Genomic DNA, 26,803 nt, shown 5'->3' on the forward strand with positions numbered 1-26,803 from the left:
TCTGGGTGCTGTCCCTCAGCTCTTCAGCTCAAGGCTAGTGCTCTACCACTGGAGCCACAGCGCCACTTCCGGCTTTTTCTGTTTATGTGGTGCTGAGGAATCGAACCCAGGGCCTCATGCTTGCAAGGCATGCACTCTACCGCTGAGCTACCTTCCCAGCCCCAGGAAATGCCCTTTTTATAATCCATTATTTATGTAATTTAAATAATGAACCCCTATTCTCCACCCAACCATGCCTCATAAATCAAATAAGCCCTCTTAAAAGAAATGTATCTATTAAAACCATTTTTAGAAGAACTTTGCATTTTTTTGTGCTAGTAAATCTGCATATTTGAAAGAAAATTTGAAGTTATTGAGTGCTAGCTGATAGAATATGGTATGTAGGCTGAAAGCAACTTTTTTCCTACTTGGCTTGTTTAATACTTTTACATTATGAATACCACAGATTGAGTGTCTTAACAAATGGGCATTTATTTTCTCAAAGATATCTACCATTAAAAGTGCCTGCAGGGTCTTGTATATACATTTTTCTAATTTGGGGTGAGGAAGGGAAATAACAAAATGCTGAAATAAGAATACAGGTTGACCCATTGTAACAATGAGATGGACAAGACACTATGTTGAAAACTAACTTCAGGAAGTGGGGGGAGGGAGGCGAAGGAGGGAGTAACAACACTCCATAGGAAAAGTACTCATTACCTTACTCATGTAACTAACCCTTCTGCACAGTATTTTTATAATAAAAAGCATATATATTTATATTAAAAAGTGCCTGCAGGGGCTGGGAATGTGGCTCAGTGGTAGAGTGCTTGCCTACATTGCATGAAGTCCTGGGTTCCATTCCTCAGTACCCCATACACAGAAAAAGCCGGAAGTGGTGTTGTAACTCATGTGGTAGAGTGCTAGCCTTGAGCAAAAGCAAGCCCTGAGCTTTTTCAGCTTGATGCTAGTGCTCTAACACTTGAGCCACAGCTCCACTTCTGACTCCATTTTTGGTGATTAATTGGAGAAAAGAGTTTCATGTACTTTGCTGCTGTGAACTGAAATCTTCAGATCTCCACCTCCTGAATAGCTAGGCTTACCGGTGTGAGGCACTGGCACCAGGAACATAGGTTTATTTGGAAGAAAACCTGGATAGAGAAGCCTTCAGCCAAAGCTTAGAAACTCACTTTTGCTTACAGTCTAGGACATTTTGTAGCTGTCTGGAAATGCTAGAGTTGCCTGGTGGGAGTTGTTACAAAAGAAACTAATAGTGAGATAGAGAACTAGGAAAAAAAAAAAGTCACAGCTGGAAAAAGGGAAAGAAGAAAGGAGGGGGTGGCTGTTCAAAGACCTGTTTTGTTCAAAGTCCTGATCTGTTGCTAGCCAAATGGGTTATAGCTATGGAAAAGGTAAGGCTGGAGTGGTTGCTGAACAAGGCACTAAGGTGAGGACCCCAGGCTATTCGACCTAACAATATTGATTACACAAACTGACACCTTTGTAAATTTGTATTTTCTGTTTCTTTTTTTTTTTTTTTTGGTCGGTCGTGGGACCTGAACTCTGGGCCTGGGCGCTGTCCCTCAGCTCTTCAGCTCAAGGCGAGCACTCTACCACTTGAGCCACAGTGCCACTTCCGTAAATTTGTATTTTCTAATCTCAACTATTAATCATTCCCGCCCCCCCTTTTTTTTTTTACCAGTCCTGGAGCTTGAACTCAGGGCCTCGGCACTGTCCCTAAGCTTTTTTTTGCTCAAGGCTAGTATTCTACCACTTGAGCCATAGCTCTACTTTTAGCTTTTTACCGACAAATTGGAGTTAAGAGTCTCCTTTTCTGCCTTGGCTGGCTTTGAACCTTGATTCTCAGATTTCAGTCTACTAAGTAGCTAGGATTATAGGCTTGATCACCAGAGCTTGGTACCTCATTGTCTTTTGCGCAGACAATTGCAGTCATCTGCTGATTTCTGTTTGTTTGTTTTTTTTGTCTTTGCCCCCTACAGTCTATTAACGCATAAGCCTAAAAGACTTGTTTAAATCCTATGAAGGATTACAAGTGATCTGGTTTCCTTACCTCCCTGATCTCGTTCTCTCTGCAAACTTTCCCCATGGCTCATGATATTCTACACCCAACTTACTACTTCTTGACTATGCCACATATATTCCCACCCAGGGCAGTTTTCTTGGCCAATACACATCCCTCAGATGTCACCTCTCCTTTGAAGTTTTATATCAGGTAATTAACAGAAAGAGCCTTTTGATTGTTGAACTTGTGGAGTCTCTCTCACACTTGGAGTCTGATTACCTACATATTAGGTACAATTGGCAAACACCAAATGTATTGTAACCATTTAATTTCTGCAACAATCCAAAGTAATAAATGCTGTACCTTTGCCTAATTTAGAGATGAGAAATGATACAACTTGTCTATCATCATAGACTAAAAAGTTGCCACAGAGCCTGTGTTGGAATCTAGCAGTGTAACTCCAAAGCCCAATTTTGAAACAAAATTTAAATAGAATTTTCATCCTTTATTAAATTGCAGCCGGGCATTAAATTGTTGCATGTCTGGAATTCTAGCACTTCTGAGGTAGAAAGAGGAAGGATCAAAAACTCAACATCACAGGGATTTGTATTACTGAGTTCTAAGTCAGCCTGAGCATTCTGTATAAATTGCAAAAATAAGTCAAAGAGAAGTTTGGGCCCCCTGTCAGCTTTTAGTTTTCCTCTGAGAAGTGCATGTGTTGTTGGATTTGGGGCTGGGTATACCAAACTAGATCCAAGCACCCCAACTACCCTCCCACACTTGTAACCACTAGAAATGTCTGCAGACACTGCCTACTGTCTCCAGTTAGATGATTATATCTTTTTTTTTTTTTTTTTTTGTCGGTCATGGGGCTTGGGCACTGTCCCTCAGCTCTACAGCTCAAGGAGAGCACTCTACCCCTTGAGCCACAGCACCACTTCCGGTTTTCTAGTGGTTTATTGGAGATAAGAGTTTCACGGGGGGGCTGGGAAGGTGGCTCAGTGGTAGAGCGCTTGCCTTGCATGCCTGAGGCCCTGGGTTCGATTCCTCAGCACCACATAAGCAAAAAGAAAAAAGCCAGAAGTGTCGCTGTGGCTCAAGTGGTAGAGCGCTAGCCTTGAGCTGAAGAGCTGAGGGACAGCGCCCAGGCCCAGGCTCCACGACCGGACCAAAAAAAAAAAAAAAAAAGAGTTTCACGGATTTTCCTGCCCAGGCTGGTTTGAACAGCTATCCTCAGATCTCAGCTTCCTGAGTAGCTAGGATTACAGGCGTGAGCCCCCTGCGCCTGGCTAGATGATTGTATCTTATGTGTCCTTTCAGTACACCTAGCTCTTTAGAGAGATAATGTTAAAACCTAATATTTGCAGAAAGGTAATTTACTTAAAAATAAGGTTCCCCCCCACACTTCAAAGTGGTTTTCCCAGCATAGCCAGTTCTATTGGTTTACAATGGTTGCCACAGTGAAGTCCCACAGAGTGGGTATTCAACAGAAATTTTATTTTCTCTTAGTTCTGAAGGCTGCAAGTCTGAGATCTAGGTGTGGGCACGGTTGGTTTCCTCTGAGGCCTCTCTGTGGCTTGTTAGGGGCCTATGTTCTGGCCCACATGGCGTTTTCAACCAAAGTCTGTGTCCTGATAACTCTTTCTTCTAAGGACACCAGTCAGAATGTATTAGGGACCATCTTAAGTTCCTCGCTTCAAGGCCCCTATGTCCAAATACAGTCATATGCTACGGTACTAGGGGGTTAGAGCCTCAACGTAAGAATTTTCAGAAGATACTTGCAGACAGTTTCAGCCCTTAACACCAAACTTGTCTTTGTTTTCTTCCCTCCCTTTCTTTTTTAGCTTTTTTTTCCCTTTTGGTCAGTCGTGGGGCTTGAACTCTCGCCTCCGAGCTATCCCTGAGCTCTTCATCCCAAGGCAAGCACTCTACCACTTGAGCCACAGTTTTCTGGTTGTCCACTGCAGATGACTCTCACAGGGAACCGCGATCCTCAGCTCTCAGCCTCAGACCTCATCCTGAGTGGATAGGATTACGGGCACCCGGCTCCTCCCTTTCTTCTTATCCTGTATACTGAACACTTAGTGCACACCAAGTACTTTGTTAAGTACTGGTAGTGAGCAACAAAATTGTCCTTTGCCTAGAAAAGTTTACATAGAACTAGACAAGACAGCCTTTTATTTTTTTCAAGTATCTCGCAAGTATCACTTTGGTAATGGATGACAGGAAGGCCTTCCCCCGGGAACGAGCCGCGCCACGTTAAACCTCAGGCAAGAGGTTAATGAGTCAGCAGCTTATGAAACCGGAGCCTCGGGTTTGTATTGAAACAGCGGATGCTCAACTTTACCAGCAGATGGCGCTACATCAAGTCACCCGCCTATGACGTACGCTCCGCCCATTCTTACCCTAACGCAATTGCCTCCGGTTCCCGGCCACTCCCCTGAGCGCTTTCCCGCGGCCTGAGGTCCTCCCCCCAACACCTCTGCTCCCTCGGCTCCAACAATAAGGTTCCGTCTGCCGGACTAATACCTCTGAGCCGGGGGGGCGGGACTCGCGGGGGGGCGGGAGGCGGGGAAAAGCGACGCACGTAACAGCGACGCCATTTGCTGCTGCCGAGCGTGGGCGCTGGCGGATTTCGGAAGAACCAGTTCCTGAGACTCTCCCGCGCACGTTGCTTGGCCTTCGGAGCCTTGTTCGTCCAGCGCGGCCCTTCGTATCGCCTCGCTTGTCGGTCGGAGGAGTCACTACCCCCACTGCTGCAGCTTCCCTCCAAGAAATCCCAGACACCACCACCCCGCAGTCACCACCATGCCAAAGAATAAAGGTAATGCCGCCCGGACCGGAGACCAAAGGTTTTTTTTTGCCCAATCGGCTTCCCTTGGGTCCCATCCACGCGCCACTTCTGGGTCAGCCCAGGCCGCAGTGACCTTCCTGCCTTCTCCCTCCTCGTCTCCCTGCCGCTCGGATGTGCGGAGAGGCGCGGGGAAGTTACTTCTGTTTCCCAGTTGAGTGGCACTGGGGTGGAGCCGACGCCATTTTTGTAGGGCCTCCTGTGGGAGAATGTGCGCTTTTGCCCCGGCTTCGCGCCACGCTGACCGCGACTCGTCAGGCAGCCACGGGGGCGCCTTCCTTGGGGCCTTCGGGACTTGGCAGATGCGGCCCTTGGGCTTTGCTGGGCGCGGGAAGTTAGGCCCTGGGAAGACCTGTGAACTTTAATAAAAGGGTGATGCCGGCTCTCGAGCCCATCTGGCACTTCTGGCTGGGCTTCTTTATGGACACTTGTTCAGGATTAATGAGGCAAGTCCTTGTCGCTTATAAGTGCTGGGCGATACTTTGAGTCGTTTTGGAAAAGTTTGATGTCTGGTGATTTCCTTTGCCCCATCTCTTGCCAGGGTTTGTTTCACAGAAAAGATTTGATCCAGATTTAACCCAATTTTCTTTTACTCTAGATCACGTATATATATGGTGACGGGAATAAAGACCTTTAGGTTGCCTCCAGGCGGGGCCTCACGGACGTTCACAAATAGGCGAACTTGAGGATGAGTTTGTTTAGAACTTTCAAAATGGAAGGCCTAAGTGAAGTAAAAGTAGAACGCTCCTAAGGCAGTTCTACTTCTTTATAGACTTAGGAGTTCTGTGGGGTTTTTTTAAGTCATCCTTTGACTGGATCAAATTATACAATAGAAAGAGAGAGAACTGTTTTCTAAAGGAATGGAGCACATTATACAACTCAGTAGAAGGCTCTCGTTTATTTCATCCTTAGGACCTTCTCCCCTGAACCATGCCTATTAGAGTTCTCTCTCTCTCTTTTTAACCTGCCAGTTGGCTCCACTTACTCTTTGTAGCTGTCACTACCCACTGGGTACTTGCTCACAGTTCTCTGCACAGTTTTGTGCAGTCGTCCCAGGCCAAGCCACCTCACTGTGGTCAGACATGAAGCTTGTAAGTTGTATTGGTAGCAAGGATTTTTCGCTACTATTTCTAGGAGAAATGAGGTAATAAAAAGTGTTTTTCTGAATTCTGAGGTGGTAACTGGATCACTTCAGTGAGTAGCTTACCCTCCCCTTTATGTTAGGGAACATGTTTCCGTTTCCCTCACTAGACTCTAAAAGCTAAACGACAGAATAGTATCTATCTTAATGACATTGGATTGCCGGCACTTGGCACTTAGAAGATGCTCAATAAATTTTTGTTAGACCGAGTCACCTCCCTTCTGTTTGCTCCACCCTAAGGTGAATAATAGGTTCTTTTTTGGTAAGATCCCATCTGACAAATTTCCCTGAAATAGTTCTTTCTGCTGTAAAGAAGAGATTTGCAATTTTCATTGCCAGTGGCTCAAGCCTGTGATGCTAGCTACTCAGGAGGCTGAGATTTATGGATCACAGATTGAAGCCAGCCCAGGCAGGAAAGGCTATGAGACTTTTATTTCCAATTAATCACTAAAAAAGAAGGAAGTGGAAGTCTGGCTCATGTGGTAGAGCACTAGCCTTGAGCAAAAGAAGCTCAGGGACTGTGCTCAAGCCCTGAAATTTTTATTTCCTTTAGGGACTAAATGTTCTTTTAGAAAGATAACCAGATTTAAAAGGTTACCTATTTTGTTCTACTTTTTTATACCCTTAAGTCTGATTTCATTCTTTCAAAAGAGAAATAAAGAGCATTTCATTTTATAGCAATAAAATAGCAAGTGGAATGGTTAAGGTATGGTTAATTCTGCCTAAGTTGACAAGAAATAAATCTTTGTTTTACAAATAACATTTGAAGCATACAGAAATACAATAGATACTAAGAATCCATTACCCCTGAATTTAAGAATTACAACATAGATTGGTTTTGTTTTGTTTTTCTTTTCACAGATTGATTTTAAACCTTCTGTTTATCCTTCCCTTGTCTCTTCACTCTTTCTAGAAGAAACTACCATAACCATCCCTATACATGTAAATCTAATTGAGTCCTCCGTGTTTTTAAGCTACTCAAAGAAAAAGAACTTTTCAAGACTCTCGAATATAGAAACAAATTAATATTTATCTGTTTTTCTTCATTGGAAACTTATGAAGCTTGGTGATTATAACCTTGAGATAGTTGACACAAGAAATAAAAATTGCCATCAACTATGTGTTGGATGATTTTTGTTTCGGGCTGATTCTGTTTTTTTTTTTCTTTTTTTCTTTTTTTTCTTTTTTTTTTTTTTTTGGTCATGGGGGCTGAACTCTGCGCCTGGCTGCCCTGTCCTCAGCTCTTCAGCTCAAGGCTAGCGCCCTACCACTTGAGCCACAGCGCCACTTCCGGCTTTTTCTGCTTATGTGGTGCTGAGGAATCGAACCCAAGGCCTCATGCATGCAAGGCAAGCGCTCTACCATTGAGACACCTTCCCAGCCCTGGGCTGATTCTTACCAATATATTTCCTCTAGAAATTCTTAGAAACCCATTCTCAAGTCCGGATAAAAGCATCTTTTGGCCAGTCACGTAAAGCATTTGGGTAAAGTACTCGCAGTCTTTAAATAGGTTACCACCTATGATTTGACAATGACCACTCCTTTAGAAATAGATTATTATTGACTAGTTTGTTTGAAAAATTGACAAATTTGGGTGTATAACTCAGTGAACAGAGCAGCTATGATTCTTACTCTTAGTGGCACTTGTGCTCTAGATCAACAAATTTGCTGATTAAATGGCTAGAGGGCACCTTTTTCTCTGGAGTTTCAGTGTGCTGACAATTCCTCAAATACTTGACTCAAGAAAGGAGTGACGCTAAGAAGTATTGTACTCATTACCTGACTTGTGGAATTGTAACCCTTCTGTACAACACCTTAATATTTTTTTTTGCGGGGGGGGGAGGTGGGGGGGCCTCCGGTCGTGGGGCCTGAACTCTGGGCCTGGGCGCTGTCCCTCAGCTCTTCAGCTCAAGGCTAGCACTCTACCACTTGAGCCGCAGCACCGCTTCCAGCTTTTTTCTTTTTGCTTATGTGGTGCTGAGGAATCAAAACCAGAGCCTCATGCATGCAAGGCAAGCACTCTACCACTGAGCCACCTTCCCAGCCCCAACACCTTAATAATTTTTAAAAGTTAAAAAAAGAGAGAACAGGTTAGAGAATTGTGGAGGCCCACCTAACAATAGCAGAGCTATGTGAGGCTATTGCAGGTGAAAGTAAGTACACTAATTGGAGAAGTTAGATATGTGTGTGCACGTGCACACATGTGCACATGTGGATCCTGGGGCTTGAACTCAACACCTAGGCACTGCCCTTGAGCTTTTGTGCTCAAGGCTAGCACTCTACTTGAGCCACACCTCCCCTTCTAGCTTTTTGGTGGTCAGTTGGAGATAAGAATAGCTAAGATTTGGAGATAAGATTAGCTAAGATTACAGGCAAGTACCACCAGTTCCTTGCTGCAGACGTCTGCCTTTTCAGAGATTGTCACATGCATGGTCATTTTATTTGAGTTGGGAACTCTGGCTGCCTCTATAAAGTTTTCTCATGAATCCCTTGATATTCCTACCACTTAGAGTCTTGCCATCTTTTGGAAATGGTTGCCAGTTGTAGTTAGCTTTTGCATTAAGAAGAAAAGGCTTTGGTGATGTACTCTAATGTGAGGACTTAGAAAAAAATACCATTAAATATGAATCTTGGCTGGGTGCTGATGGCTCATGCTTTTGATTGAAACTGCTCAGGAGGCTGAGATCTGAAGATTGCAGTTGAAAGCCAGCATGGGCAGGAATGTCCATGAGACTTTATCTCCAATGAACCACCAGAAGATCAGAAGTAGAGCTGTGGCTCAAAGTGGTAGAGTAGTAGCCTTGAGCAAAAAAGTTCAGGGAAGGTGCCCAGCCTGGAGTTCAAGCCCTATAACCAACCAAAAAAGGTGAATTTGGACACCTCTGCTCACTGACTGTAGCCTCATAGAACCACTGAGCTTCACTGAACTTACTAGTAATCTGGGATTGAGTGAACTCAAAGTGATTATGACAATTCAGTGGATGACGTTACATAGTGGTTAAGAGCATGGTCACGAGGGTCACACAACAAATAAGGATGTTAAGGATCAACCTTTTAAAAAAGGAAAAATGAGTTTTGAGTAAAACTGAGCTTGAGCTAGGCACCTGTGGCTCACACCTGTAATCCTAGCTACTCAGGAGGCTGAGATCTGAGGATTGCGGTTCAAAGCCAGCCTGGGCAGGAAAGTCCATGAGACTCTTCTTTCCAATTAACCACCAGAAAACCGGAAGTGGCGCTGTGGCTCAAGTGGTATAGCGCTAGCCTTGAGCTGAAGAGCTCAGGGACAGCGCTCAGGCCCAGAGTTCAGGCCCCACACCACCTACCAAAAGAGAATACTTTGTATCTGATCTTCCAAAGGTACTTTGGGTGTATGTATAAGCGAACATGCGAACATGAAAGCTTCCTTTTTATACCACTGGATGCTTCCTATTTATTTATGCCACTGGTGTTTTTTTAAATTAGTTTTTTGTTGCTCACATTGAGGCCTCCTGGCTGGTTGGCTTGCTTGCTTGCTTGTGCTCCTAGCTAACGCTTGAGCCACACTCTCCAGGCCCAGCTCTTTGCAGGTTATTTTGGAGATGGAGTCCCACACTTTTCTGCTTGGGCCGGCTTTGAACCAAAATCCTAAGTAACTGGAATTACAGATGTGAGGCACTGGCATCCGGCTAGCCACTGCCTTTTATTTTTATTTTTTATTGCTATTATAAAGGTGATGTAGGTACAGAGAGGTTACTATTTCATAAGTCAGGTGATGAATACGTTACTTGTTTTTTCTATTCTTTTTGTCGGTCGTGAGGCTTGAACTCAACCTAGGCACTGTGCCTGAGCTCTTGAGGTCAAAGTGAGCGCTCTACCACTTGAGCCACAGCACCACTTCCAGTTTTCTGGTGGTTCATTGGAGATAGGAGATTGATGGACTTTCCTGCCTAGGCTGGCTTTGAACCGCAGTCCTCAGATCTCAGCCTCCTGAGTGTTAGGATTATAGGTGTGAGTACATTACTTTTGGGGCAATGTCCACCCCTTCTTTCTCTCCCAGTTTTTTCTTCCTCTCCCTGCCCACAAGTTGTATAGTTCATTTTCAGCATAGTTTCTTTTCATGCATTTTAAAACATGAAGAATTTAAAGATGTACAGTATATTGATTTAATATCTGAGTTATATTGAACATGGTAAACTGGGACTTCACATGCGTTATAGGATGATTGGGACAGGTAAATATGTTGTATTATTGCATAGTGGTTGCAAATACGGCTTCTGTATAAACAATTGAAATAGGGATATCATTTAAACACCAGCTGTGTAAAAGAAAATAAGTTGAGTATTTTAATTGTATAATTTCACTTATTTAAAACACAAAACAGTTGTCTAGCTTGTGTTAGACTCTGGAATTTCATCCCAAGAGATAGTGATTGTGTGTAGCTGGGTACTGTCCCAAGCACTAGCTCAAGGCTAGTGTTCTTCCACTTGAGCCATGGCTCTACTTTGGGCTTTTTGGTAGTCAATTGGAGATAAGAATTTCAGTCTTTCCTACCCATGCAGGCTTTAAACCTTGATCCTTACATCTCAGCTTCCTGAGTAGCTAGGATTACAGGCATGAGCCACTAGCTCCCAGCCACCAGCATACATTGTTTTAAATGAGATTTATGTTTCTTGTCACAAAAGTGTCAAAGAAAATTCCATGAAGAGTAGGGAAGGTGGTGTGGTGATGTTAGTATGATAAAGAAGCCTTCACTTAATATCCCTTACTGCTTTGCAAATAATTCAAATTTTCTTTCATTTCTTCTATAAAAACCATTAGGTAAAGGAGGTAAAAATAGACGTAGAGGTAAGAATGAAAATGAATCTGAGAAAAGAGAGCTGGTCTTCAAGGAAGATGGACAAGGTAAGCAGTTTTATAAGTTGGGACGTTTTTAGGACTCTTTTTAAATAAAAGATTTTATTCTAAGTACTTCGTGGAATTGAGAAAACAGGAATATCGCATTTCATTGTACTGCAAAGAAAAGACTGTTGCCTCTTATTACAGAGTACTTTTTATCAACTCATACAGGCAAAACAGACAGAAATACCAAGATAAGACTTGTCATAGGAGTAACTGCAAATGAACTCCACAAAACAGTATAATGTATTTAAAAGGACCGTCTCTCAAGTCAGTGGTCAGGTTCAAAACTTCCAAGTTTAAATAGTTTTGGTAGGTTCCACTTAGCTTTTATTGTGGTACTGGGGGATTGATTCCAGGGTCTTATACTTGTTGGGTAAGAGCTCTTATTATTACTGAGCTACATCCTGCGCCCTTGTTTTTCGTTATTTTTGTTTTTGAGGCAGGGTTTTTACAATATAGCTCAGGCTTGCTTTAATATATGTAGCCAGGCTTACTTACATTAAACTCAGTCTTCCTGCTTCCGCTTCTGCAGTGTGCACTACCTCACCTGATACACCTTTTCTTCTTTAACTATGAGATTTACTCTATACATTTAACAAGGATCCTGTTCATAATCCTGAACTGTAAACCTCATCTCCCTTTACTTTTCTCCATTTCACATTCCTCACAGTTCTCTAGAGCCTCTCTTTCAGGTTTTCTGGTCTACTCACTATGCATTTGTGCATTTCTGTAAATACACAGGCTTTCTTGAACATTTGCGTTACAACGAAGAATTAATTACACAGGAAATGTAGCCTTGAAAGCTATAATTGATATTCCATGATTTAGTGAGCTTTTTTTTTTTCTTTTTCTTTTTTGTGCTGGTCCTGGGACTTGAACTAGGAGCCTGGGCACTGTCCCTATGCTTTTGTGCTTAAGGCTAGCATTCTGCCACTTGAGCCACAGCTCCACTTCCTGTTTTTTGCTGATTAATTGGAGATAAGAGTCTTAGGGACTTCTGCCCTGGCTGGCTTCAAACTGCAATCCTCAGATCTCAGCCTCCTAAGTAAGCTAGGAGTACAGGCATAAGCCATGGGCTCCCAGTTCAGTGAGCTTTTTTAATCCATCATGTAGCACAGTGTATTCAGTAGACTGCACTTTTTAAATATGTGTGCCACTACCAGGGCTTAAACTCCTCACATTATCACTAATTTTTTTCACTCACAGTTGATGTTCTACCACTTGAGTCTGGCATCTTGCTGGTTAATCGGAGATAAAAGTCTCTAGGACTTTTCTGCTCAGGCTGGCCTCAAAACAACCATCTTCTGGATCTCAACCTCCTTGAGTAGGTAGGATTACAGGCATGAGGCAGCCACTAGCACCCAGCTAGATTATATATATTTGGAGGCTGAATCCCAGATTATTATAGAGCTTTGTTATCCAGTACCGTCTGTATATGATTAATCAACTACAACAAAGTAAAACTGAATGATTGACTTTTCTAGACCAAAAAGATTTTTTGTTAATACCTGATCAAGATGCATAACACTAAATAAGTTCTCACTAAATCACTTGCTCCTTTCATAAGCATACTGTACAGTTTTGTTCCCTCTCCTTTTATCCTTTTGCCATGCTAGGGATGGAGCCCACTTAGTTGAACCCTTGTGCTGTACCTATAAACCACTAAATTAGGGGCTAGGAATGTAACTTAATGGTAAGTGCTTGCCTAGCATGCATGAAGCCCTGGGTTCGATTCCACAGTACCACATAAACAGAAAAGGCCAGAAAGTGGCGCTGTGGCTCAAGTGGTAGAGCGCTAGCCATGAGCAAAAGAAGCTCAGGGACAGTGCCCAGGCCCTGAGTTCAAGCTCTAGGATTGGCAAAAACAAAACACTAAAATATGAAACATTTTCTTAGCCTTAGTCATTTGTGCCTCCTCCAGTGGTTTATTTGGGCAGACAGGGCTTTACACCCCCCATCCTTGTATTTTCTTCTCTACTTTGGAAGAGAGGCTGCCTCCAGTCATCTTGAGGTACTGGGCCTGCTATGTTAAGTCACTTCCTCATGTCAACCCCTGAAATTCTGTGCCTCTTGAGTTGCCACCCTCCCACTCGATCTCATAATCCCTTTCTCAGAGTTCTTTAATGTAGGCAGTGAAAAGATACTGGCTAAACTATTTTTGGAACATCTTTCTGGCTTTCTAAGAACTACAGAACATTACCAAAAAACTATACTAAAAAGTCCATGAGCTTTACCTCTAAAGGTTCTTAGAGAAAAGATCAAAGTTGGGTAAGGCTCTGAACGAATACAAGAGATTGATGGGGTGTGGCATACATATTGAGACAGTCCTCCTTTGATCTCCAGGAACAGCATATAGTCATGAAGACAGTAAGTAATTGGCTTACTCAAAATGAGTAGATAATTAAAGCATGTTTAACAGCAGACATGGGTTGTTAAAGAAATAGCATTACAGAGTCTCTAGCTCTACCATTAACTGGCGTGGTATTTAAATTCCTTGTATGTATTTATATTTCCATTGTATGTATTTATTCCTAGCCAATAGAACTTTTAAACTCTTGTCAATTGTGTATAGATATTTAAAATTGCTTTTATCAAAAATTTGAGCAATGTTTCATACCTGCTCTGTTTCCCCAGAATACGCTCAGGTGATCAAAATGTTGGGAAATGGACGATTAGAAGCAATGTGTTTTGATGGTGTAAAGAGGTTATGTCATATTAGAGGGAAATTGAGAAAAAAGGTAAGTATAGAGTTTTGTATAAGAATAAAATTATTTGTAGGGAGAAAGTGTGTGTGTGTGTGTGTGTGTGTGTGTGTGTGTGTGTGTGTGTGTGTGTGTGTGTGTGTGTGTGTGTGTGTGTGTGTGTGTGTGTGTGTGTGTGTGTGTGTGTGTGTGTGTGTGTGTGTGTGTGTGTGTGTGTGTGTGTGTGTCGCTGGGATCCATCTTGGCCTTTCACAATGTAAGCACACCATAGTCTACCACTGAGGTACAATCCCCAGCCTTCACCTCAACACTTTATATGAGGGCCAGCAGAGTCAAACAGCAAGACACCTATGTTGTATTTCTACCCAAAATATTTAATCTGAATCATAAGGAAATAGCCCACAAGTCCAAACTGAGGGATACTTTCAAAACCTTTGTTCTTAATCAAAATGAATGTCATGGGCTGGGAAGGTGGCTCAGTGGTAGAGTGCTTGCCTTGCATGCATGAGGCCCTGGGTTTGATTCCTCAGCACCACATAAGCAAAAAGAAAAAAGCCGGAAGTGGCGCTGTGGCTTAAGTGGTAGAGTGCTAGCCTTGACCTGAAGAGCTGAGGGACAGTGCCCAGGCCCGAGTTCAGGCCCCACAACTGGACCAAAAAAAAAAAAAATGAATGTCATGCCGGGCGCCGGTGGCTCACGCCTGTAATCCTAGCTACTCAGGAGGCTGAGATCTGCGATTCATGGTTCAAAGCCAGCCAGGGCAGGAAAGTCCGTGAAACTCTTTATCTCCAATTAACCACCAGAAAACCAGAAGTGGCGCTGTGGCTCTCAAGTGGTAGAGTGCTAGCCTTGAGCTAAAGAGCTGAAGGACAGCGCTCAGGCCCAGAGTTCAAGCCCCACGACGGGCCAAAAAAAAAAAATTCTTGAATGTACTTGAATTCAATTCCTAGCCGAAAAAGTAAATAATAAAGTGTCCCAACTCTGATTTTGTTTTTTTGTGGTTGTAATTTGATTATGTTAATCTTGTTCCCAAGCTAAAGAGGTCTTAGAAACAGTGTGTATGTGGGTGCAAGGAACACAGGAAGAGACAGGAGATAAAACCATGTAATTTTTCTCTTCTCATATATAATAACCACTTGAACTTGTTCATAATTTCAAGTCCTTTAATTTCTAAACAAATCATAATTTCTCTGGAAAAATCTTGATTTTTTTCATTTCATGTTAAATACAACATGCAGTAATTTTTCTTTTGTAGGTTTGGATAAATACCTCAGACATCATATTGGTTGGTCTTCGTGACTATCAGGTAAATATTACATTTGAATTTCTCTCCCCCCCATACTGTTTTTTTATTGGCATCAATAAAAACAGGGGGTTTCTTTTTTTTAACAGCCACAATAGTCTATTTAAGAGTTTACAAGAAAATCAATTTTACACATCCAAAATGGTATCACAATTATGAATTACAGTACAGACAACAATATTAAATGGGCATAAAACAAAGCTTAGGTGAACAGACAAGTAATTTAGCCTTCAATTTATTAACATATCTGTGACTCTTCCAAGAAATGTAAAAACTCCAGGAGCTTCTCATTGATACATATCCAAAGAAGCACAACTACATGGAATGGTATATTTCCTTAGGCCATGGTGCTCCTGTTTTTGAATTGTAGTGTTTTAGCACTCTGCAAATTATGGTTCCAGGAAACTTCTGTTACAAAAGACTTCTAACAAAAGGGTAATAGTAAAAATGAATTTAAAAACAGCCAGGCACCAATGACTCCTAGCTATTCAGGAGGTTGAGATCTGAAGATTATGATTCAGAACCAGCCAGGGCAGGAAAGTGCAAGATTCTTTATCTCCAAAAACCATCAAAAGGCCAGAAGTAGACCAGTAGCCTAAGTGGTAGAATAGTAGCCTTGAGCAGAAAAGCTAAGGGACAGTGCCCAAACTCTTGAGTTCTAACCCCAATATTGACACACTCAAAAAAAGCTAGAATTTATACAATTCTGCTTTTATTAAAGTGAAATCTATAAATGTCTTTTCTGAGCTTGTTAATTATTAATCATGCTGGGTTAAATTCATGTTTTCCAGAGAGTAGAAGAAAACTTTAAATTTTAAAGAGATTGTAGCAAAACAATAGCAAAAGTGTGTTTGTGTGCGTGTTGGTCCTGGGGCTTGAACTTGGGGCCTGGGTGCTGTCCCTGAGTTTTTTGCTCAAAGCATGTATTCTAACACTTACCCCCCAGCTCCACTTCCAGCTTTTTGATCGTTAATTGGAGATCACAGTGCCCTGGACTTGTAGCCCGGCTGGTTTCGAACCTCTATCCTCAGATCTCAGCCTCCTAAGTAACTAGGATTGTAGGCATGAGCCACTGGTGCCCAGTAAAAAATGATTTTTTAAATTGAATTTAAAAATAATTTATGAAATAACATGTATCAATATAATCAGTTCTGAAAGCTATTTCTTTTTAAGGATAACAAAGCCGATGTAATTTTAAAATACAATGCAGATGAAGCAAGAAGTCTGAAGGCATATGGCGAGCTACCGGAACATGGTAATGAGTGAATTAATTATATGATGTTTAGTTTATCTGTTGGTGTTTGGTAAAGAAACTTCTTTTGAAATTATACTTTAGTATATAAGCCCCATATTTCTGCAGGATGTCAGTCAGAAGAGGAATTATTTTGTTAAATTTTAAATTTTTTTTTTTTTGGGTCCGGTCGTGGGGCCTGAACTTTGGGCCTGGGCGCTGTCCCTCAGCTCTTCAGCTCAAGGCTAGCACTCTACCACTTGAGCCACAGCGCCACTTCCGGCTTTTTTCTTTTTGCTTATGTGGTGCTGAGGAATCGAACCCAGGGCCTTGAGCATGCAAGGCAAGCGCTCTACCACTGAGCCACCTTCCCAGCCCCTAAATTTTAAATTTTTTTAAGAATTTTTTTATCTGGTATGCCTACAGAGTTGGGCCCTCAGCATGCTAAAAAAAATCCTTTCAGAGACTCAGTGTTCATATGTTAAATACAAAGTAAAAACAATAACTAGGTACTTCAGACTTTTTAAGTCAATTTTCAATCCATGTGTTCTTGTATCTGTCGTGGAGAATTTTTTTTTTTTGCCAATCCTGGTGCTTGAACTCAGAACCTGGGCACTGCCCCTGTGCTTCTTTTGCTCAAGGCTAGCTCTACCATTTGAGCCAAAGCGCCACTTCCAGTTTTTTCTGTTTATGTGGTACTGAGGAATAGAACTCAGGGCTTCATGCATGCTAGGCAAGCACTCTACCACTAAGCCACATTCCTAGCCAAGAGTACATTTCTTTTTGGACAGTGCCACCCCTTCCCTCACTGTCTCCCAGTTTTCCCTCCCTTCCCCACCCACAAGTTGTATAGTTCATTTTTAACACTTATATGGAACTTGGTATAATATTTTACTCTGTATAGTAGAATTGGTAGGAAGAAAGAAGTTTGGAAGGCTCTTCTTATAATAAAAACAAAGTTATATGGTTGGCTTATAGTTTCCTTTTATACTAACCACATTTTATATTAGACCCACTTGTAGGCAGTTACATGATGTAACATTTCAGTTACATCATGAATGTATTTGTCAATTGTGTCTTTAGCTAAAATCAATGAAACTGATACCTTTGGACCTGGGGATGATGATGAAATTCAGTTTGATGACATTGGGGACGATGATGAAGATATTGATGATGTAAGTATACCTGAACTCCTGTTTAAGAACTATACTCAAAAATCAGTCCTTTCTGCTCAGTTTCTTTAATATTAGAAATGCAGAACATTTAAATAGTAAGAGTATTTAAGTTGTTGGAGGGATCACATGAAAGTTAGTAGGGTGACTGGGAAAGGGGAGGGGATCAGAGAGGTGCTAGGGAGTAAGAGAAGGTAATAGAGGGCAAACATGGATAAAATATGGTAATATCTGTGCATTTTTACAGTCTTCATCTGATTGTTCTGGACATATGCTGGGTTTTTTTTTTGTTTTTTGTTTTGTTTTTTTGGGTCTGGTCGTGGGGCCTGAACTCAGGGCCTGGGCGCTGTCCCTCAGCTCTTCAGCTCAAGGCTAGCACTCTACCACTTGAGCCACAGCGCCACTTCTGGCTTTTTTCTTTTTGTTTATGTGGTGCTGAGGAATTGAACCCAGGGCCTCAGGCTTGCAAGGCAAGCACTCTACCACTGAGCCACCTTCCCAGCCCCTATGCTGGGGTTTTTTTAAATTGTTTTTAAGATAGGTTCTCAAAAGAAAAAAGACAGGCTCTTACTGTATAGCCAGCCATACTAGCTTTGAGCTAGAGACACCCTGGCCTTAGGCTCTTGATTGCTGCTATTTCAAGCATGCACCATCACACCTGATTTTCTTTTGGCACTACAAATGCCAGGTACTTTAATCATAACTGGCTTAAGAATAAATAGGACTGAGCTGGGCACTGGAGACTCACACCTAGCTAATCAAGAGGCTGAAATCTGGAGGATGCTGAACAGAAAAGTTGAGACTCCATCTCCAAATTATCCAGTGAAAAGTCAAGCTAAGCTGGGTACAAGTAGCTCACACCTGTAACCCTAACTACTCAGGAAGCTGAGATCTGAGGATCACAGTTCAAAGCCAGCCAGGGCAGTAAAGTCCATGAGACTCTCATCTCTAATAAACTACCAAAAAAAGCAGGAATGGAGCTATGTCTCAAGCTAGTCTGGAGCAATGAAATTCAGGGACAGTACTTGGGCCCTGAGTTCAAGACCCAAGACTGACAAAAATGGTCAAGCTAGTGGTATGGCTCAAGTGGTAGAGCACCTGCAGAGCATGCAAGCAAAGTAGTCATGAGGCCCTGAATGTAAACACTGATACCACCAAAAAGAATATCTAGGATTGGTGTGGCTCATGTGTTAGGCCCTAGGTTCAACCCCCAGCATTGGAGAAAAAGAAATTTAGTTGCCAGGGATACGTAAGTGAAATGTATAGACTGGTTGTCTGGCATGTCCAAGCCACAGGCTTTGTCCTCTGCACCACTAAAGTTTTGTGGGTTTTTTTGGTGCTGATTCTGGAGCTTGACCTCAGGGCCTGGGTACTAGCCCTGAGCTCTTTTGCTCAAGGTTAATGCTGTACCACTTGAGCTGTACCTCCGCTTCTGGCTTCTTTGGTGCTTCACTGGAGATGAGAGTCTCACAGACTTTCCTGTCCTGGCTGACTTCAAATTGCTATCCTCAAATCTCAGCCTCCTGAATAGCTACAATTACAGGCATGAGCCACTGGTGCCCAGCACAAAAACAGAAGTTTAGTAAACAGTTGAGAAATACAAGACCATATCAAAGGAGTGTACTTGTTCAAGTAAAATAAAAGAATTATTATACACTAGACATAGTATATAGCTATATCATCCTAATTAGGTATATAGTATGACTGTCTCAAAAAAAAAAGGATTGTTTGAACCAGCTCTATATAAAGCATTGAAATTAGAACATACATTGAAATCATTGATAAAATAAAAGGCTATTGACAAATTCATGGTTTTATGTGTTTAGTATTCTCTATTGGCATATTCCTGGTTTGAGGTTAGTATGTTTTATTTTGAGGAAAATAGTTTTTTCCTAATAATAAAGTAGTATCCACAAGAAGGGCTCTTCTGTTATTACTGTAGTTAACAGAGTTTACAACTTGGTCTTTTAGTAATATAAATTTAAGAATTGATTGGGATATCATAAGATACTCTCAAATCTGGTTTGAGCTGTTTTAAGTCAAAAAATAATATTTGATTTGATTGAAAGATGTAATTTCATAATACCTAGAGCACCAAAGTTGTACAGTAGAATTACCCAAGATTTTCAGAGATACAAAGGCTAGACCTGGGGAAATATGATTTAAGGACAAGTAATACCACTGGGATTCTACAGTCACTTTTTTTTTGGTCTCTCTTGGGGCTTGAACTCTGGATTTGGGCACTGTCCCTGAGCTCTTCAACCACAATCCTCAGATCTCAGCTTCCTGAGTAGCTAGGATTATAGGTGTGAGCACTGGGACCCGGCACTACAGTCACTTTAAGGGACACACATGCATGCATGTGCACACACACACACAGACACACACACACCACTGCAAATACTGAAGTCCTTTATATAAAAATCTGTAGCATATATTCTTTCATGTTCTTTATATTGTCACCACACATACACACACCACTGCAAATACTGAAGTCCTTTATATAAAAATCTGTAGTATATATTCTTTCATGTTCTTTACATTGTCTTTATATTACATATTAATACCTAATACAGTGCAAATCATAAGTAGTTGCTGTCCTGTATTATTTTAGGGATTAATGACAGGAAAGAAAAGTGAGCATGTTAAGTACAGACACTTTTTTTGTTGTTGGTCATGGGTCTTGAACTCGGCCTGGACACTATCCCTCAGCTCTTCAGCTCAAGGCTCTACCTCTTGAGCCACAGTGCCATTTCCAGTTTTCTTGTGGTTTATTGGAGTTAAGTCTCATGGACTTTCCTGCCCAGGCTGGGTCTGGCTTTGAACTGTGATCCTCAGATCTCAGCCTCCTGAGTAGCTAGGATTACAGGTGTGAGCCACCGAAGCCTAGTCAAGTACAGACACTTTTTATTTTTCAATACTGGGACTTGAATTCCAGGCTCACACTCTCATGCAGCTTCTTTGCCCATGGCTGTCTCTCTACTGCTTGAACCATACTTCCACTTTCAACTTTTTGATTGTTATTTGAAAAGATGAAGAATTGTGAATTTAGCCAGGCGCTGGTGGCTCATGCTTTTTCTAGCTACTCAGGAGAGTGAGATAAGAGTCTCATGGACTTTCCTGTTCAGATAGGCTTTGAACCATGATCCTCAGATTTCAGCCTCTTGAGTAGCTAGGACTAGAGGTATGAGGCACCAGCTCTCAGCTTGTGTCACTCTATCTCCAATTAACCACCAAAAAGCTGGAAGTAGAGCTGTGGCTCAAGTGTTAGAGCAATAGCCTTGAGCACCAAAAGCTCAGAGACAGTGCAAAGGCCCTGAGTTCAAATCCCAAGACCAGCACCAAAAAAAAAAAAGAATTGTGAATTTGCCTGGGCTGAGTCTTAACCTTGATTTTCAGATCTCAGCTTCCTGAGTAACTAGGATTACATGAGCTACTGGCATACAGTCAAAAGACTTTTTAAAATTAACTTATCCATATTTTGGCAGTAAGATTAATGACGTGTAGCTGGTGTATTGTGGAATAAGGAGTGAACCAAACATTTTGACAGCTGTCCTGAGATAGGATTCTAGCAGATAAAGGAGTCTTAACCATACACACCCAAGTGATAGATTAAGGATCTAAGCAAGGTGAAGATTTTCTTAGGAAAAAACTTCAAGATCTGTGTCAGTGCTTCTAATGCCCAGTAGGCAGGCAGGGAGATTGTAAAGACAGTGATTATTAAAATAATTTACATTTTCTTGAGCTTTTTATGACATCTTTCTGTATCATCTAGAACCCTTTATTCCCTGAAACATTTTTTCCATGTGCTTTGGTAGGTGCTTTAGCATTTATACTTATTTCTATATCCAGATGGAGAAAAGGAATTAGGACATACTTGTTCTAAATTGGACAACTATGCTGCCTTGTGTCTGTTCTCAATTCCAAAATATAAAATTGCAAATCACTAGCACAACAGAGAAAACCCTGAGCTTTCATATTGTACATAACAGAAAACATTATAAAGGACCTCAAATTAACTGATACTTTTCAATTGAGAAAAACCTGGTATATGGGTATTTCTTCTTCAATTGGGTTTGTTTCTCAGATAGTCTAAGGCAGTGGACATTTCCATTAGCTGACTGCTGGGATATGTGAATTGTTTTTTCCTTTGACCTGATGTTCTTTTGTCTTTCAGATCTAGTTCGACTCAGCATCTTACATTCCAGTTTTTCTGATTGTCCTGCAGTTTGAAATCCGGCAGTAACTCTTAAAGAAGATTCAAAACTTAATAGCATGATTGTAATTTGTTAAGGCAGATAGCCTTGTTACTAAGGTTCTTTAAAAACTGTTAACATTATGTTAAGACCATGCTTAATTTAAAAGTAAAAAAAAAAAAGCATTACTGCTTTTACTACTTTGATTATATCTAGTAAGTAAATTGATGTCTTGAATAAACAATTTGCCTCATACTCATGAATTATGATTAAGTCCTACTCTTGACTGGCCTGTTGATTATACAGTCTTTTAAGTGTGTACAAGTTAGTCTAGATGCTTTGAGGTTTGATACGATTTGAGGGAAGAAATCTGTATTTGAAATCAAACTCAATTGGTTTGTTTTTCATATTTAAGTAGCATTAGTATTTTATATTTTGATATCATCCTACACATTCTTTTCATGGTCTTATTTTGCCATCATAAATATTTAGGGAGAAGAGGCATTTGCAAAATAATTTTTTGAATCTAGATTTTAACTGCAATTTTTGTTATGCTAACAGTTGCAGAAATTGAACACTAGGTGGCACCCAGTTATCTTAATATGGAAATACTGATAGAATAGTTGAAGTGACTTTTTTACTAGTATGCATAAGAAAATTTCCCAAAGATGGAAAGATTTTTTTTGATTGTATGTGTTTAGAATATTTTTTCAGATCAGAAAGATTATATTTAAATTTTTGGTTTTTATTTTCAGAAGTCATATTCATGTAATTTTTAATTTTGAGTGGTTTATAAACATAAAATGTATATAAATGAAGATTTAGGTTCATAACAACTTGCATAACTTTTCAACTTATATCGGAGCTGGGGAAACAGGAGGGATATTAAACTTAATGAAAGGTGGTCTCCAATTTTGAAATAGAACAGCTATAGCTGAGAGATACAGTAAAATGTCACTATCAGAGTATATTGTACCTTGACCTTGTATTAAGGATTTGTTATGAGGACAGTTCTTTTGGGAGAGGTTGTTTTTGCTTATATTGAGAATTTAGGTTGGCCCTTATTTTAGTTTTTAAGTTATTAGCCACTAATAAAGTGAAATTAGGGGTGGACTAGTCAGACCTCTTTAGCCACAGTGATGAAAAGTGGTACTGCAACTTAAAAATAAGCAGATCTAGCCAAGCATTGGTGGCCAGGCTGGGCAGACAAAGCCAAAAGACTTATCTCCAATTAACCATCAAAAAGCGAGATGTGGAGCTGTAGCTCAAGTGGTAGAGCACTAGCCTTGAGCACAACAGCTCAGGGACAGCTCCTGGGCCCTGAGTTCAAGCCCCAGGATGGGCAACAACAACAAACGCAGATCTTTTCTAATCCTATTCCTATTCTGTGTAGTTTCTGACAACTTCTAAGTGGAATGCATCTGAGATCAATAATTTTTTTTTTCCTGCTGCAGGTACTTGGGTTTGAACTCAAGTCCTTATGCTCTTGCATGCTTTTTCATTCAAGGCTGGCATTCTGCCAGTTGAGCCACATCTCTACTTCTGGCTTTTTGCTGGTTAATTGGAGATAAGAGTTTCACAGACTTTTCTGCCCAGGTTGTCTTTGAACCAAGAGCCTCACATTTCAGCCTCCTGAGTGGCTAGGATAAGTACTCTAAACCTAAGGTATCAAGGCTCCTGTATAAGAGGAACTTTGCAGTGTGTCTATATCCTGATCCTTCCATGATATTTTGTAATGAGGGGACTCTGCATATATTATACAATTCCAAGTGGAATTGTATAACTCAAAAGTTGGTTTTACTACTTAACTCCTCTAACGAAGGAGTTTAAGGATTTTTTTAAATTTATAACTTAGGACTCCAAGTCATGTATCCACAGTGGTTAATGTTTTTATGTCTAGATAGTTACAGTGCAGTCCATGCTGGTGTATCCTGGAAAATCTGAACTCATGATTAAAAATGTTAAGGTAGGGCTGTTCATCAGTATCACATGCCTACAATCCTAGCTACTCTGTAGATACAGATCTGAGGATCATGGTCTAAAGTCAGCCTGGATAGGAAAATTCATGAGACTATTAGCTCCAGTTAGCCAGCAATAGCTGGAAGTGGAGCTGTGACTCAAGTGGCAAAGCACTAGCCTTGAGCAAAACTCAGGGACATCCTAGGCCCTGAATATAAGACCCAAGACTTGCAGAAAGAAAAAAAAATGTTAAGGTAATGTAGCACATATAAAATGCTACTTGGAAAAATTAGTCCTCAAGAAAACTTTGCTTTGGGGAATGCTTTGTATTCCTATAATGCAAGACTAGTCTGTGGTGCAGAATGTCCAGTCCTTCAGGCCATGCAGTAAAGCCTTTGAAATCATTTGGTATAGTGGGAACATACTGGTAATGCTTCTCACAGCTACCCATGGTGGACTGCCATGATAATTTTGTATAGCTCTCAAATGATATTACAAATATCCAAATGGCTCTTAGCAAAAAAAAACAAAAAAACACCTCTGAAAGTTAAGCTAATACCCAGAGAGAAAATAAATGAGATCTAAAAATGCTTTTTACTGCTAAATGTGTGTGGTCTTTTACTAATTTAATAAGCTTGTGCAAAGCCCTATTTCTAATCCTTAGCACCACCTAAACAAAAATATTTGATAGGGTTGTATCTTTATTCTACTTCTAGTTAGATTATATACATGTAGTGTTAACCAAAGTGGCTAAGTCAAACCAAACATTATATAAAAAGACTTGCCAGGGCTGGAAATGTGGCTTAGTGGTAAGAGTGCTTGCCTAGCATGCATGAAGCCCTGGGTTCAATTTCTCAATACCACATAAACAGAAAAAGCCAGAAGTAGCGCTGTGGCTCAAGTGGTAGAGTGCTAGCCCTGAGCAAAGACACTCAAGGACTACTCAAGCCCTGAGTTCAAGCCCCAAGATTGGCAAAAGGAAAGACTTGCCAAGGTTTAGTTGTTAAATCTTTTTTGGACATCAAGCTATTAAAGAGCCCATTTTAGGAGTGTGGAAATTATATGTGATGGAAAGTTTTATATTTTATTGAAAAGTACTCATTGATCTATTACTTTTCATATTTGTGGAATTGTGACTGTAAGTAATAGCTAAAAATGACTTGTAATCAAACTTAATATTGTATGTTTCACATATCATTAAGTTATGAATAGGTATAAACTATTAATGTTGACTGCAGGGTAATTGAGCAATCAAATAGGTAAATGCATGTTTTGAATAGAATACCTAGCTAGATTTCCACTTGATTTGTATTTTGTACAGATTTAATGATATCCAGTATTGACAGTGACTCAATGATTAATGTGTCAGAATTAAAGATTTTTTGTGTGTTGTCATAAAGATGGAAGGAATTTGTATTGATATGAATGAGATGCTTATCTATCCTGCTTAGTGAGGATAAGTTTCATTTATACTGTTAGAACTCCCATGAATTTTGCATACAGTACTACAGTTGTCCTTTTTTTTAATCTTTGTTTTTCTTCTTCCTATTCAAACAAGAATAATCTGACTTCAGGGGCTAGAAATGTGGCTCAGTGGTAGAGTTGCTTGCCCTGCACGCATAGGCCCTGGGTTCAATTCCTCAGCACCACATAAGCAGAAAAAGCTGGAAGTGGCGCTTTGGCTCAAGTGGTAGAGCACTAGCCTTGAGCTGAAGAGCTGAGGGACAGTGCCCAGGCCCACAGTTCAGGCCCCATGACCGACAAATAAATAAAGAATAATCTGACTTCAGTATAGGTATAGTATGGAAAAATACTAGATTGAGTGGTATGGAAAGTGTATTGAATGTGTACACACCCTCCAGGAACTTATGAGGCAAGGTGTGAGAAAGGGGCAAGTAGGGGGACCTGGCTGAGGTTATATAACCTGCACCCTAACTTCCACTCTGTCACCACTTGCACCTTCTCTAGCTTGTCTCAACTTGATGCCCCTCATCCTTAAGGCAGGGATGCTGAAAACTATCTGTTGCACAGAATTATTGGGAGGATTAATAAAGTAGATGTTGGTGTGTGTAGCACTTAGAGCAGTGTCTGCCTCTTGGCTTTTAGCTAGGGCTATTAAGAGAAAGTGCATGTCCTCTGTAGTCACCATTTACCTTATCTTTTGCTTGCAGTTGACTCCTATCATAGAACATGTAGAATATATATTTGTACTCATGTGGACACAATAGTTAATATACTTGCTACCAACTTAAGACTAACAGATGGAAGTCTCAAAAATTGCTTGAAAATATTTTATAGAATACCAACTGCTCTATATTTCATTAGAGAAAGTTTATAATTACTAATTTTGATGGCTATGGGGAGTATTTCATCGGAAGTCTCTAATATGTCATTTTTAGTATAGATTAATGTCAAATAGTACTGGCTGGCTTGAGGGTTTCCTTTCCCATCTTGTGGAATATTGTAAAGAAATCAGATGCAAACTACTGCAATTAGAAAATAAAATATGAAACAACTTTCAACAATGTACACAATTGAATTTTTGCAAACAAATACTTGAATTAAACTTGTTCGTAGTGATTCTGTTCTGAAATTTTGATTTTTTTAAAACAATGTGACTTGAGGGAAGAGGCATATATTATGTTTCTTTTTCTTTTTGCCTGGTTTTGGTTGTTTGGTCTGAATGGGCTCATTAAATCATATTCCAAACATGTGGTTATTTTTCTCAGCAAGTAGATTTGTGCGAAAGAAGACATTTTCTGGTAGTAATTCAATTTTTCAGAATGATATCAACTTGCCATGTCATATATAATAGACATTTTGGTACCAAGTAATGACTGTGTATACGTGTATGTGTACGTGTGTGTACTGGTACTGGAACCTGAACTCCTAGGCCTTACCCTCTCCCAATGCTTACCCCCTGCTTTCACAAGGCTCATGTTGCTCATGTCTGTCACTCTACTTTGTGAGCCATACCTCCACTTCCAGCTTTTTGCTAGTGAATTGGATTTAAGAGTCTTGAATTTATCTGCTGATACTGGCTTGGAATACAGATCTCAGCCTCCTGGGTCACTAACATCACCTGGCTCAACTTGCTCACCATTTTTTTGTCTTTTTTGTGCAAGTACTGGGGCTTGAGTCTGGGTGTAGATCATTAGTTGTTTTGCTCATGGCTGGTGCTCTTAACACTTAAGCCACTGCTTCTAGTTCTTTGGTGGTTAATTGCAGATAAGAATCTCATGGATTTTCCTCACCAGGATAGTTTTGAACCACAATCCTCAGATCTCAGCCTCTTGAGTAGCTAGGACTATAAGCATGAGCTGAGCCACAGGTCCCCAGCTCTTGTCATTATTTTTTGGGGGGGGGTC

General features: G+C 40.7%; 1 protein-coding gene across 1 annotated transcript; it reads left to right on the forward strand.

Annotated features, from left to right (window-relative positions):
- Positions 1-4,588: 4,588 nt before the first annotated feature.
- Positions 4,589-21,731, forward strand: Eif1ax (eukaryotic translation initiation factor 1A X-linked). Its single transcript, XM_070040737.1, has 7 exons — positions 4,589-4,826; positions 10,792-10,875; positions 13,507-13,610; positions 14,830-14,880; positions 16,051-16,132; positions 17,192-17,283; positions 21,458-21,731. Exons 1-7 carry the CDS (start codon positions 4,811-4,813, stop codon positions 21,461-21,463), a joined length of 435 nt encoding a protein of 144 aa, XP_069896838.1. The 5' UTR covers positions 4,589-4,810; the 3' UTR covers positions 21,464-21,731.
- The last annotated feature ends 5,072 nt before the right edge of the window (positions 21,732-26,803 follow it).

The sequence above is a fragment of the Dipodomys merriami genome, unplaced genomic scaffold (genome assembly GCF_024711535.1).
Source record: "Dipodomys merriami isolate MVZ:Mamm:240054 unplaced genomic scaffold, mDipMer1.0.p SCAF_3, whole genome shotgun sequence".
NCBI lineage: Eukaryota > Metazoa > Chordata > Mammalia > Rodentia > Heteromyidae > Dipodomys > Dipodomys merriami.

Coding starts and splice junctions, on each gene's coding strand:
- Eif1ax (XM_070040737.1), top strand. Junction 14,881..16,050: donor TTGGTCTTCGTGACTATCAG/GTAAATATTACA, acceptor TTTCTTTTTAAG/GATAACAAAGCCGATGTAAT. Junction 16,133..17,191: donor TGGCGAGCTACCGGAACATG/GTAATGAGTGAA, acceptor TTGTGTCTTTAG/CTAAAATCAATGAAACTGAT.